An 11,909-nucleotide genomic window follows, 5' to 3' on the forward strand; every position below is an offset into this window, starting at 1 on the left:
AATGCGAATCAAAAGTGTGTGTTCTAGATCCTACCTCATATAGACTCCATGTACTATTGCCTAGTTGAAATTGACCCATGAACTATTTGTTTGGTAAATGAACCCCGTTGACTATTTGAAATCAGCCAATTACCCCCTATGAAATTCATCTAGTTTGCTGTTAAATACTTACACTACTTTAGCCTCAAAAGTGAATCACGTGCTAGTATTTGCTAGCAAAGTGAATGAAATTTCATAGAATCTGACAGTGAGGTGTTGATTGGCTAATTTCAATTGTTTCAAGGGAGTTAATTTACCAAAAAATAGTTCATGGATGAATTTCAACTAGAATAATATTTTAAGGGGTAAAAAGCAATTACACTGTATATTTAGAGAGAGAGAGAGATTCAATCAAAATCATCTCTCTTCCAATATAGCTTGACTTGATCAATGATCTTGAGAAAACAAAACATATTGCATCATCTGTCATGATAAAAATATGGGCGATTCTATTACTCCAATCTTTTGAAGATACCCCTGAAAATATCCCATACTTTTGATTCATGTATTAACTAAAACTACCAAACCAACTTACCAAAGATGCCCTTGAGAATTATCTTCCAACTAAATTAGATTACATCACCCAACACCTGGATTCCCTTAACTAGTGAACTTCTCTCCAAATTTGTGAAAACCTCCACTATGAAAAATGATGACATTGGAATTTGGAAGTTGGTTTTTCATGGGTCAATGGAAGTTGGGTTCCTTAGCCCTAGAAAGACCTATATACATTGGAATTTGGAAGTTGGGTTGCTTAGCTTCTGTATATCCCCATTTGGACTTTGAATTGAGAGCATATGGGTATTTGAATTTAGTTGCCACTTTTCCAATGCAGGATATAGTTTCATCAAAATGTTAATCAAAGACCGAAGGTAGGCAAGTACGCTGTCAATAGAGGGAGTAAGAATATTGGAAAGCCCAATGGCTTCATGTGAAATTTGGCAGAAAAAGTGAAGCCTGATAGCCACATAACCCATACTCCAAACAGAAAAGCCATAGCCTTCCTCCTTAACTCCAAAAGGGAAACGATACAATTCTAAAGAGAAAAGAAACGCAATACAATTATAAAGAGAAAAAAGGGAAATAAAGTTATACCTAGGTGCCATGAGAAGCAACTATTTAAAGTGTTCATGTTGGGAGAGGATCAGTTTATGTGACATTTGACTGTGTTCGATTCTGCTCTCCACATCACTCAACCAACAATGTATGTATTGTATGTTTTTTTTTTTTTTTTTTTTTTTTCCAATGGAAAAGGATTATGCGAGATTAGCTCTTCGGTAATGATGTATTGTATTTGATATAATTCTTACCTTTAAATAATCCAATCCAATTCCATGGCCAATGGATTGACATTCTCCCCGTACCACTTCAATTTATTCTCTTCTCATCTCTCCCACTAGTCACTTCCCACCAAAACCTACAACAACAGACACCAAAAGGTTATATTACTAATCCACATCTTGTAATGTACTTGGAGCATATTTATGTATAAGTAGCCTCTTGAGGGCGCTCGATGATATGTATTTATTTAGGGTTTTTATTTTTATTTTTTATGTAACCCTAATCTCACCACCTTAGTCATTTATTGCTAAAAATGTGTCTCACGACAAGCCTTTTATCGATAGGAGGCTAAGAATCATTCATGCATGCGTGAATGACTAATAAAATTTAAAACTTTAATTAACTTTAACCTCATATAATCTTTTGAAAATTACATATCTTTTAGTTTTTAGTACTAAGAAACAACTGCATACCTCATTTATTGGGACATGTATTTTATTTATATCATTCCGTGACATTTGACTATGTTCAATTATGCTCTTAACGAGTTTTTTTATATCATTCCGTGACCAAGAATCCTCTACGCATGCGTGGACGACTAATAGCAATAAAACTAAATCAGTGTAGGAGAAAATGCATACTATTTTCTCAATTAAGAATGTCAAACATAAAATAGAGAAACTTCACAACTATTTTTCCCTTTGTAAGTTACAGATCTAGCTGCTGTTAGAACTAAGAAACAACTGAATATTTACCTCACTCCCTAGGTGCCAAAAGTTCTATTTGATGCATGAGTCTGATAACCAAGCTCACTTTCATTTCAATCGAAATCGAAAGAAGGGCAACTTCAAATACATCGACCCAGCTTCCAATTTAGAAATGTCTTCTTTAACGAATGTGTGGACACAATGGCCTTTCATTTTATGAATTCCTTACCTTTGGCAAATGTACGAACACCATGAGGTATTTATTTTATAAATGAACGTGTGGGGACTATATATATATGATTAATTAAGAACAAAAACGAATTCGACTAAGGCTTACAAAATAAATTCTTTCCGTTAAAAAGAAAAAGCTAGGGGCAACACTTAGATCTTCTATGGATAGTGCCAAAGTTGGAAGGACCAGCTAAATCCTCTGCCCCTTAGTGAATCCGCCCTTGCCTCAAGTAACATGTAAGAATCACTGCATGCCTGGGAGAGAAAATCATGTTCACGTATGAGATTACGGATTGCAATACGAGTCATAATACTCTTTTTTTTTTTTCTTGTGTGTTAACAAAGGTATAAATGGTAAAGAATATCAGAAATTTTTATTGAAATGAGTCAACCTATCACAAAATACCACAAATATATATTAAATTTGACCACTTCATTTACACATCTATCCTTCAATATAAATATATATATATGAACAAACGATATTATCTATACTAAGGGGAGGGAAAGGGAGAGGGGGTGGGGTTGGGCTAAGCCTCACAATAGGCTAGCAATAATGTAGTTCAAATTCGCTTTTGGCGAGAATCAAACCTAAGACCTCTCGCTTACAAGTGAAGATGAATACTATTAAACCGTAGTACTAATTAAGTGGTCATCTTTCAAAATACATTGGTCCAAATAAACTCCAAAACTCATAATAGCTTAAATTTATCAGGTCGTTTTCTCACTTATGTGATGAATTTTGGAGTAAACCTAGAATATATAGAAGATTGAAGACTATTTATTCTTGTGGTGGGTCAAGCATTCATCACATGCCATTATATGTTATGACACTACTTAGAAGATGTGTAGAAATGCTTTACATCTTATTTACCTAATTCTCTACTGCTTTTCCCAAAAAAAAAAAAAAATCTCCATTGAATTATACAACATTATCTAATACTATGATGCACAGCTCCTTAGTCTCCACTCAACTATGTTGTCACTTTATGATTTGATTAATCTCATCAAGATCTGAAGCTTAGTTAATTAAAGCTTAATCGTGGATAAGCTGGCTCAAATCAAGTGCTAATTTAATATGATTACGTGCATAAGCACCTTTAAGAAGATTAGTATAAGAATAATCAACTGTTCTTATTTGAAACGCCTTGTAATCTTCAACCAATTTTGTGCTTCAATATAATTACCAGGAGTAAGCGCTATTGCTTGTTTCCAATACTCGGCGACTTGATCGAACCAAGCCTCCGCAATTTCGGAATCTCCTTGTATCTGTATAAATGTATCTGTATAAATCAATATTATTACATTCCAATTCATTCCTGATACCTCCCAAAAAAAAAAATCCAAATTATATCTCAAATTGACTGGTTAGTGTGAGCTTATATATCCATGCAGTTATGCACTCTTCGAATAGGAAATGAAGCACCTAGGTTAAATGGACTGCCCGTTTTGTAAGATCCTTAATAATTAATTAACCTTGTACTTTTCCATCCAAGCAATAAGCTCTAAACACGTTTTAATTAGTTTAATTAGCTAATTACATGTGACATTTTCTACCACCACAAAAAATTTGGCCAAACCCACTTTTGGATTCCTATATATTAATCAACTAGTGAACCCAAAAGTAGCTTGCATTCGATAGATAATATTGAACCATTAACTTTTGAGCTTTTGATAAGTGCACTGCAAATTTGATCAGATTAATTATTGAGATGAAACCCTAATACACCAACACAGAAATTAGATGAGGGGAAGAACATCAATGGTTGATCTCTCTTAAATTTTAATCAACGACTTTAATAAAAAAAATCAACTCAATAATGCATATGTAACTTCGATTTAACGGAGTAATAGTACATAGATCAAATTTTTAGACAAATTTTTAAATCATGTGATTTGTCATCAATAATATATAAGCACGTTAATAACACTTAAGTAATAATTCAATCATCAAGCAACACGTCATATAATTTACAAATTTGGTCTGAAAAATTATCCTCCATGACATTACCCGATTTAACGCCATAATTTTGTTTGTTAGTACGAGGGTTGCCCCTACTTATTAAAATCCATGTGCCTCTATGTGCATCTTCCTATGTGTATAAGACTCCTCGGGGCAGCATTGGTCCCCCACTAAATAGCAGAAAGATCCTTTCTTTAAGCACCAAAAACTAATTAAGAAAGTAATCCCTTGTTTTGAAAACATTAACCTTGAACTCCCACAATCTGTATTCTGCAGCACGTCATGAATTAAGAAGGAAAAAAAATAATCTATGAATTATTAAGCAAAAAAATAATGTCCTCCAGATTTGTGAATCTAATAGAAGATCATTATTTATTCAGTCTCTCCAAAAGTGATGGAGGATGTTAATTAATTTTTGGGTTTCTGTGGAACTGGAGGAGGTAACTTGCCTCTGATTAACATCCACAAATAACTTCGGATTTTATAACCGACGAGATGAATATTTTGTATTAAATTCTGGTTGTTTGATTTAACTTTGATTTTGATTTTGTTATTTTGTGTATGGTATGATGAACAGACTTAGAGTACTTGGATCTAACGGAAGACGTGACATAGAACCGAGCGCAATGACTTTCTAGGATTCATACAGTGTACCTTATTTAGTGGGATAAATCTTTGTTGTTGTTGTGTATGGTATGATGAATAGCCATATTCAGAATATAAACTACTTACTCGTTTGAAATTGTTTTTAAATTGGCTGAAGCGTTTTTTATGAAAATATTTTTGGGATCAATTTTTAGTAAAAATGCAATTGAATTTTGAAAAAACATTTGAAGTGTTTCCTACGAAAAACACATAACTAGTATTTCTTATAGAAAACGCTTCATATGCTTTTAAAGCCAAAAAATATTTTCTCCTAAAAACACTTTTGGACATTTTAAAAACGTTTGCACACGAATCCTATATATTTTTTCATACTAATGTACTTATCCAAATGGTCAAAATCTAAATCTAATTTAACAACAATTTTAACAAAGAAATAAGCCATTCATTTTGCTTCATATGAAATCTCAAGACCCACTTGTTGACCACCATGAGGGTAAAAGCAAATCCACATGTATGATACATTACTATACATATCCACCACAAAATATTGTGGCTAATATGATCTAAGAAAACTAAAAAAAGAGAATGGCAATTATAAATTGAGAGAAATTATGATTCTTCTACAGTACGACCACCGGTGCGATAAGAAAGCTAGGCTCATCAGTATACACAAAGTGATGATAAAGTTTCCTTGGCTCCACCATGCCTGCCTCAACCTCTTTGAGGCATTTTGCTCGAGCATCTTGCCCACACGAAAATCATGTTAATGAGAAGACCAAATGAATATTGCTACAATTTCCATTGTAGCAGTAATGGGATTGGAATCAATTGCATACACTGGCAACGCGAACTACTGAAACCAGAAAACCTAATTGATTCCAGATCAATCCCAAAACAAGAGCAAAACTGGGAAGAAATGCATCAAAACCTGCACCAAATGATTCCACATCAATCCCAAAACTTGAAATACACTATTACTTAAGGAGAAGGATAGTGGTCAATTTTCACGGAAAAATAGCATTGGGAAGTATGAAACCTAAGGCAAACTTGGTCTGCTTCGTATGTAAAAAATGAGCGAAACAAGAACAATTCTACAGATAGGTTATGTACTAGTTTTTTAATATAATTACACTTTTCTTCTCATACCTAACTTTTTATACATGTAGTATACTTTTGCTCACACGCATCTTTATACCATACAAATTACAAAAGTCTGTACGTCAATGAAACTAATAGTTGCCCAAAGTCCAAATTAAGTTTCCTTGTACCCGAAAGTAAAAACCCTAAGTTCCCTTCCCTGTGTGTACAACTAAGTTGTCCCTGTCTAAAACAGCACCCACAATACTGGTGGTTGTGGTCCAAACGTTCACAAAGGGCAGCATATAGTCCATGACCTGGTGGTCACCCTCCGCACCAGAAAACCTAGCTTTTCTGCTAAAAATGGGATTCGAGTATGTTCTTTACAAACCCCAGCCCAGCCCCAGTTTTGCGTTTTGCTAACGTATACAAGATCCAGCCATTTTTTTTCTCTTGCTTTGATAATTATGGTTCTGCCCCTCCATTCGCTATGCAGCCATTTCTCTCTTAGAATTCATTGGTTCTTCTGTAATAATGGCTAGTCTTTGAGGGCAATATGGTCCTGTAAAAAATGTAAACTTACCAAATCTGAGAGACTAGATTTTCTGTCCTCAGTTACTCCTGTGGGGCTGAACTCAATAGAAGAGGAAAGAAAATGTGTTTTTTTTTTTTTTTTCCTAAAATTATTATTTATTATTATTTGTTGTGGGTTTCACTTTTATCTCTCCACAGTCACTGTCACTGGCATCAACGAGAACTCCACCACCGCTGTCACTAGTATTCCATGCCCAGAACCAGCATCAGCAACAGTAGAGAAAGAAGAAGCAAATCTCTAGAGAGAGAGAGAGTGAGTGTGTAAAGGTTTGCTTTTTATATTGTTATGCTTATATTCTTGGTTTTGTCTTATGTCATCTGATATTGTGCTTGATTTCAGTGGGTTGTTTGAATTTCTTATGTTATCTTCCTTACTTGGGTGATTGAGATTTCAGGAATAGGAAAGTTGGTGGATTTTGGGATTTGTGAGAAATTTTCAGTGAATAGTGAAAAAATGGTACTAGTTAGTGTCTTCTGTCCTCAGTTTTTCTTTGTTTCAGAAGCTACTTTTATAGCAGAATCAATATATCTTTTAACACGAGTAAGAATTACATGGATTTGGCTTTTGGGTAGCTTTAAATTCTTGGGTTGAATCTAAAAGTTGGGTTCTTTTATTTTGTTTTCTGAGAATTTTTGCAGGGGATAAAGCCAGAGCTTTTACTTGTGATTTGATCTGATTATGGTCGGAAAATAGAAAAGGAGGAGTTTATTGCTTTGTTGAAGTTTGGATTTTTGGATGAGAATTTGAAGAATTAAGGAAGCAATGGAATCAGATCATCAGCAGCATCATGACAAACCCCAGCAGCATATGAACTCTAGCTTGACGCGCTACCGGTCAGCTCCCAGCTCATATTTCACAAACATTTTGGACTCAGAGGTTTGTGAGCCCTTGTTCAATCGGCCTTCTAGCCCTGAAACCGAGAGGATTTTCGCCCGGTTTCTGGCTAGTGAAGGTGGTGGTGATGGAGGAGGAGGTGGTGGTGGAGGAACAGAAGAAATTGCATCACAACACAAAGTTGAAACACAGATTAATAATCAGCAACCACAATTTATGCTGCCTAAGGTGGATGATGAAGTGGGGATGATTCAACAGCAGCAGCAGCAGAGCAATTTGAACAACTATTCATCTGTTGCTCAAGGATTTTACCAGCCGACGTCGAAACCGCCTTTGCCTAATCAGAACTTGAATGAAGGAGCTTATTCAATGGGGGGAAGTCACTTGCCTTCTGTCAAAACCGGTGGTGGCGTTGCAAATTCCAATCTCATTCGGCATAGTAGCTCGCCTGCTGGATTGTTCTCCAATATGAACATTGATGGTATGTTGTTTTTTTCAGCATTGATGAATTCCAAAAGGTAGAAGTGCCAAATCAAGTAAATTTTGATTATTGTGAGGCAGATTTTTGCTTCTTTCAGTTTTTGGATGCTTAATTTTCTCACAATATGCCGAATTATATTTACTTTCTGTTATTTGAATTGATTGATTTTGTACAGCAAAGTAATGAACTTTGTATATCATTCTGATAAATCAGTTGGGAATAAAGTTAACTAGTGATAACTGTCGCTTACGAAATCTAATCTACCGAACATTTTATGAAAGATTCAATAGTTCTGGTTCTTCGGTTTGGTTGATTCTAGTCTTAGTTTAGATTCGAAAGAAAAAAGATGGTATCGATTTGAGAATGATACTTAGCATTTTGCAGCGGCAGGCTATGCTGCATTGAGAGGAATGGGGAACTTCGGAGCAAGTAATAGCACTGGTGAAGAAGCATCTTTTTCTTCTGCGAGCAGGTTGAAAAATTTCTCTTCAGGGCCACCATCTACGTCGGGGCTAATGAGTCCGATTGCTGAAATTGGGAACAAAAGAATGCGATCGAATAGTCAAGATGCTGGAGGTTTTGGGGATGGCCATGGTAACAATTATGTGACTGGTTTCCCAATGGATTCATGGGATGACTCTGCGATTCTGGGTGATGATACAGGCTTTAGGGATGACGAAGTGAAAGCATACACTGGTTTAAGTCCATCTGAAACTCAGGTACCAAATTTGTGTTAAAAAGTAATGTGCTTGGTTGTGTATTATCTAGTGTCTGATAGTTTTCATTACTGTCATGCAGGATGTGGAGGCTGGAAATCATCCTCCTACACTTCTAGCTCATCACTTGAGCTTGCCAAAAACATCCACGGAGATGGCTGCCATTGAAAAGTTTTTACAGTTCCAAGATTCTGTTCCTTGTAAGATTCGAGCAAAGCGGGGCTGCGCCACACACCCAAGAAGCATTGCTGAGAGGGTACTGTTTTAGTGTCTCAATATCACACATTGTACACCCTTCTTATTGATTTGAACACTGTTAAACGAAAAGCTCCATTTGCACATGTTAAATTAAAATGCTCAAAATGTTTATTTTTGTTCCGGCCAGGTGAGAAGAACCCGAATTAGCGAACGAATGAGGAAACTGCAAGAGCTTGTACCAAACATGGACAAGGTAAAATCTTCACTTGCTTTTTCGATCTATGAACCAGTTAGCGATTACATTAGACTCAAAACATCTGAGATTCTAAGGTCTTTACTTTGCAGCAAGCACACACTTCCGACATGTTGGATTTGGCTGTTGACTACATTAAAGACCTTCAAACTCAAGTCCAGGTATTTTTTCGGAATCCAATCATGAAAATTTACAAATTGTGGAGCTCAAACACTTGTGATTTGCATTTGCAATGTATTCACTCATCGGTATATCCTTCTTTTTCTCTTCATTTTTTTTCAGACGCTCTCCGAAAATCGTGCCAAGTGTACTTGCTCAAACAAGCAGCAGTAGCAACACAAAAGTGTGGGAGGGGACTTTGCTTTTGATGTACAGAACCATTAGAAGTTGGAAAAGAAGATAGAAAGCAGCTGTAGTGTTCTGGGGTTCTCTTTTATACTGTAAAAAAATTGACAGTTAGGTTACTTATTAAGTGGGTGGAGAGGAAAAGAAGCAAAAGGGGGTGCCAAAAGTTTATGTGTAAGATTCAAAACCCACTGAGGACATTAATAGAATGCAAGCTGTATAGTAATATTTTGTTAAGATGTGACATTACGTGTTTACAGTTGTCGAGCTCGAATTCAGATCCTCTCTAAATCTCACAATCCGGAGCGAACCAAATAATTCGAACCATCTAACAATGGAAGAGAGAGATATGGACTCTTAGTTTGTATGAAGTGGGTTAGCTAGATATGCTAATGAGGGCAGTGGATGAAATGAGTGGTCTAGATTTTTCGTTCTATCGGCTCCTAACTGTGAGATCTAAAGAGGATCTCGATTCGTGGAGCTCAAGCAATTTATCAAATTTGCAGTCCCTTACGAACTTACGTGAAAAAGAGACGCTAATTATGTGAAGTTGTGTGAGGAAGCAACACAAAAAATGAAAACACACGGCGACATCTAGAGGTAAACATGCTTTTTCTAGCATAATTGGGGGAAGAATGAGTGAAGCAAATTAAAGATTCCATGATTACTAAATGAGCATTTTCTCTTTGCTTTTATTTTTAGGCATCAAACCGCATCCACTCAAGATGGTAATTGTTCTTGTTGCCCAATCTGGATTCAATAATGTAGGTTCAAATTATTTGATTTGACTTTCAAATATTTCATTTTAAAAATATTTTTTGATGTTATAAACCTAACGCGTTAGCGTTCTAAATTTTATACAGCCAACTTCATCTAGTAAAATAAGACTTTGTTGTTGTATGAAATAATGAATGGTTGAGGCACCTCTAGGATGCCGACAAGTACTATGGACTATAGGGGACCAGTTGAACCTCAAAGAATTGCAGATTTTATGTAGAGTAACATGGTCGACACCCTAATTTTATTGGCATTGTCTTGTTCTATGCAACAAGGGGACCACTCCTAGTTCTAGTTTCGTTATAGTAAATTTGTTTTGGGTGTGTGGTGTTGGTGAACTAGACATGTCACAGCGTGTAGTGTTTTAATGAGATGTTCATATCGTGTGAGATTATGTTAAATTCAAATTTAACTCGTTAACTTGTCATCATCAAATATATAAATCCAATCTCCTTTATAAATCTTGTTGGTTGTGCTGCGTTTCACATGTTTACTCGTTTTTCTCCATTCCTTTTGGGCTTAGAAAAGTCCAACATAAAAAATATTATCGAATAATATCAAGTATTACATAACTAAAATAACCTTAAACCTTAAACTACCGTAAAGCCTAGCCAAGTACATCATACATATAACAAATGTCGGACCCTTCACCAACAAACATGTAACGTAAGAATCCAATTAAGTTATAGACTAAACAATAAATAAAACACATTTCACAAAGATAAAGAGTGGTTATCATGTTTTGTAATGAATGTTGACTCGAACCCTTAATTAACGTGTTATTTTATTGTTCGTGCTTCTAACGCGTTATTGTGTCATAAGAAGGCTAGCAAAAACATGAGTTGGGTTTTGTTTTCTTTCTAACTTTGTCTTTTCAACTTTGCTTTCATAACCAAGAGGTTGGATGCCCTGGTGAAGAAGGATTGTTGGAAGAACGAATGGCTATAATAAGCTGCATCAAATGGACAAGTCACTGTCTTCTGCATGTAAGTGGTTGCCATGTCATACCTTATGTCATGTCCCTCCCAAAAATTGCTTACCTTACCCATCAAAGAAAGATTGCTTTCTACTTGTTTTTATTCCTTGTGGAAGCACAGAATGCCACTACACACACACACACACACATACATACATATTTCTCTTGGTAAAATTTGGTCATGAATCGAGATCCTCTCCGGATCTCAAAATGCAAAGTCAACGAATTCAGAGATTCTGGCCGTTCAAGGGAGAGAGAAAGTGATTCAGACCTTTAATTTATGTGAAGTGAGTCAGTATAATATTCTAATGCGAGATGTAGAATTTTAAATAAGTGGTCCGGATATCTACGTTTGACGGCTCTGAAAACAGAGGTGCGGATAGGGTCTCAATTCATCACAAAGAGAGATGTAGGTGTACTAGTTGGAATCATGAAGTTAACGAACTTTGTTTTCTAAGCGGGGACCTTTTTCTTTCCAGCTGCATGATGAAGCTACTGCCTCCCAAACTAGTCAATGCAGAATGGCATATAAACTTGGTTTGATAAAAACACCAAAACAAACCTCCTTCATTAATTGAAAAATCTATTATTTTTTGGTGTATCTTATCTATCAGGATTTTTTGTCCATCATTAGATTTTGGTTACTGAATTTTTTCACTACAGAAATATAACCCCCAATTTATAAGATATCCCAGAGCATGCTAGGAATCTACTCTCTAATTACCATTGAAATATCCGAGAGGTTGAATCCCTATAAAAAAATATTAAGTAACATGCATGCATGACTGCTACTGTCAAGTTCTAATAACGTCGGCAAGGCCGCCAAGTAA

General features: G+C 35.7%; 1 protein-coding gene across 7 annotated transcripts; it reads left to right on the forward strand.

Annotated features, from left to right (window-relative positions):
* Window positions 1–5,833: 5,833 nt before the first annotated feature.
* On the forward strand, window positions 5,834–9,585 carry LOC137715825 (transcription factor bHLH122). 7 transcript variants are annotated; one of them, XM_088691759.1, is made up of 8 exons: window positions 6,238–6,765; window positions 6,894–6,955; window positions 7,138–7,814; window positions 8,199–8,533; window positions 8,613–8,786; window positions 8,916–8,981; window positions 9,074–9,142; window positions 9,264–9,585. In XM_088691759.1, the coding sequence occupies exons 3-8, from the start codon at window positions 7,262–7,264 to the stop codon at window positions 9,312–9,314; spliced, it is 1,248 nt and encodes a 415-aa protein (XP_088547885.1). In that variant the 5' UTR covers window positions 6,238–6,765; window positions 6,894–6,955; window positions 7,138–7,261; the 3' UTR covers window positions 9,315–9,585. The 7 variants fall into 7 exon arrangements, with proteins under 7 accessions (XP_088547886.1, XP_068311272.2, XP_088547885.1 ...); XM_088691761.1 differs by having other exon boundaries at window positions 6,238–6,751; XM_088691763.1 differs by having other exon boundaries at window positions 6,536–6,751; window positions 6,894–7,039.
* The last annotated feature ends 2,324 nt before the right edge of the window (window positions 9,586–11,909 follow it).

Source organism: Pyrus communis, chromosome 3 (assembly GCF_041283825.1).
Source record: "Pyrus communis isolate YQ-2024b chromosome 3, ASM4128382v1, whole genome shotgun sequence".
Taxonomy (NCBI): domain Eukaryota; kingdom Viridiplantae; phylum Streptophyta; class Magnoliopsida; order Rosales; family Rosaceae; genus Pyrus; species Pyrus communis.

Excerpts from the sequence above, each read along its gene's own strand:
- LOC137715825 (XM_088691760.1), top strand. The coding sequence starts at position 7,262 with ATGGAATCAGATCATCAGCAGCATCATGACAAACCCCAGCAGCATATG. Across the intron at positions 7,815-8,198 it reads CTCCAATATGAACATTGATG|CGGCAGGCTATGCTGCATTG; the intron begins GTATGTTGTTTT and ends AGCATTTTGCAG. Across the intron at positions 9,143-9,263 it reads ACCTTCAAACTCAAGTCCAG|ACGCTCTCCGAAAATCGTGC; the intron begins GTATTTTTTCGG and ends ATTTTTTTTCAG.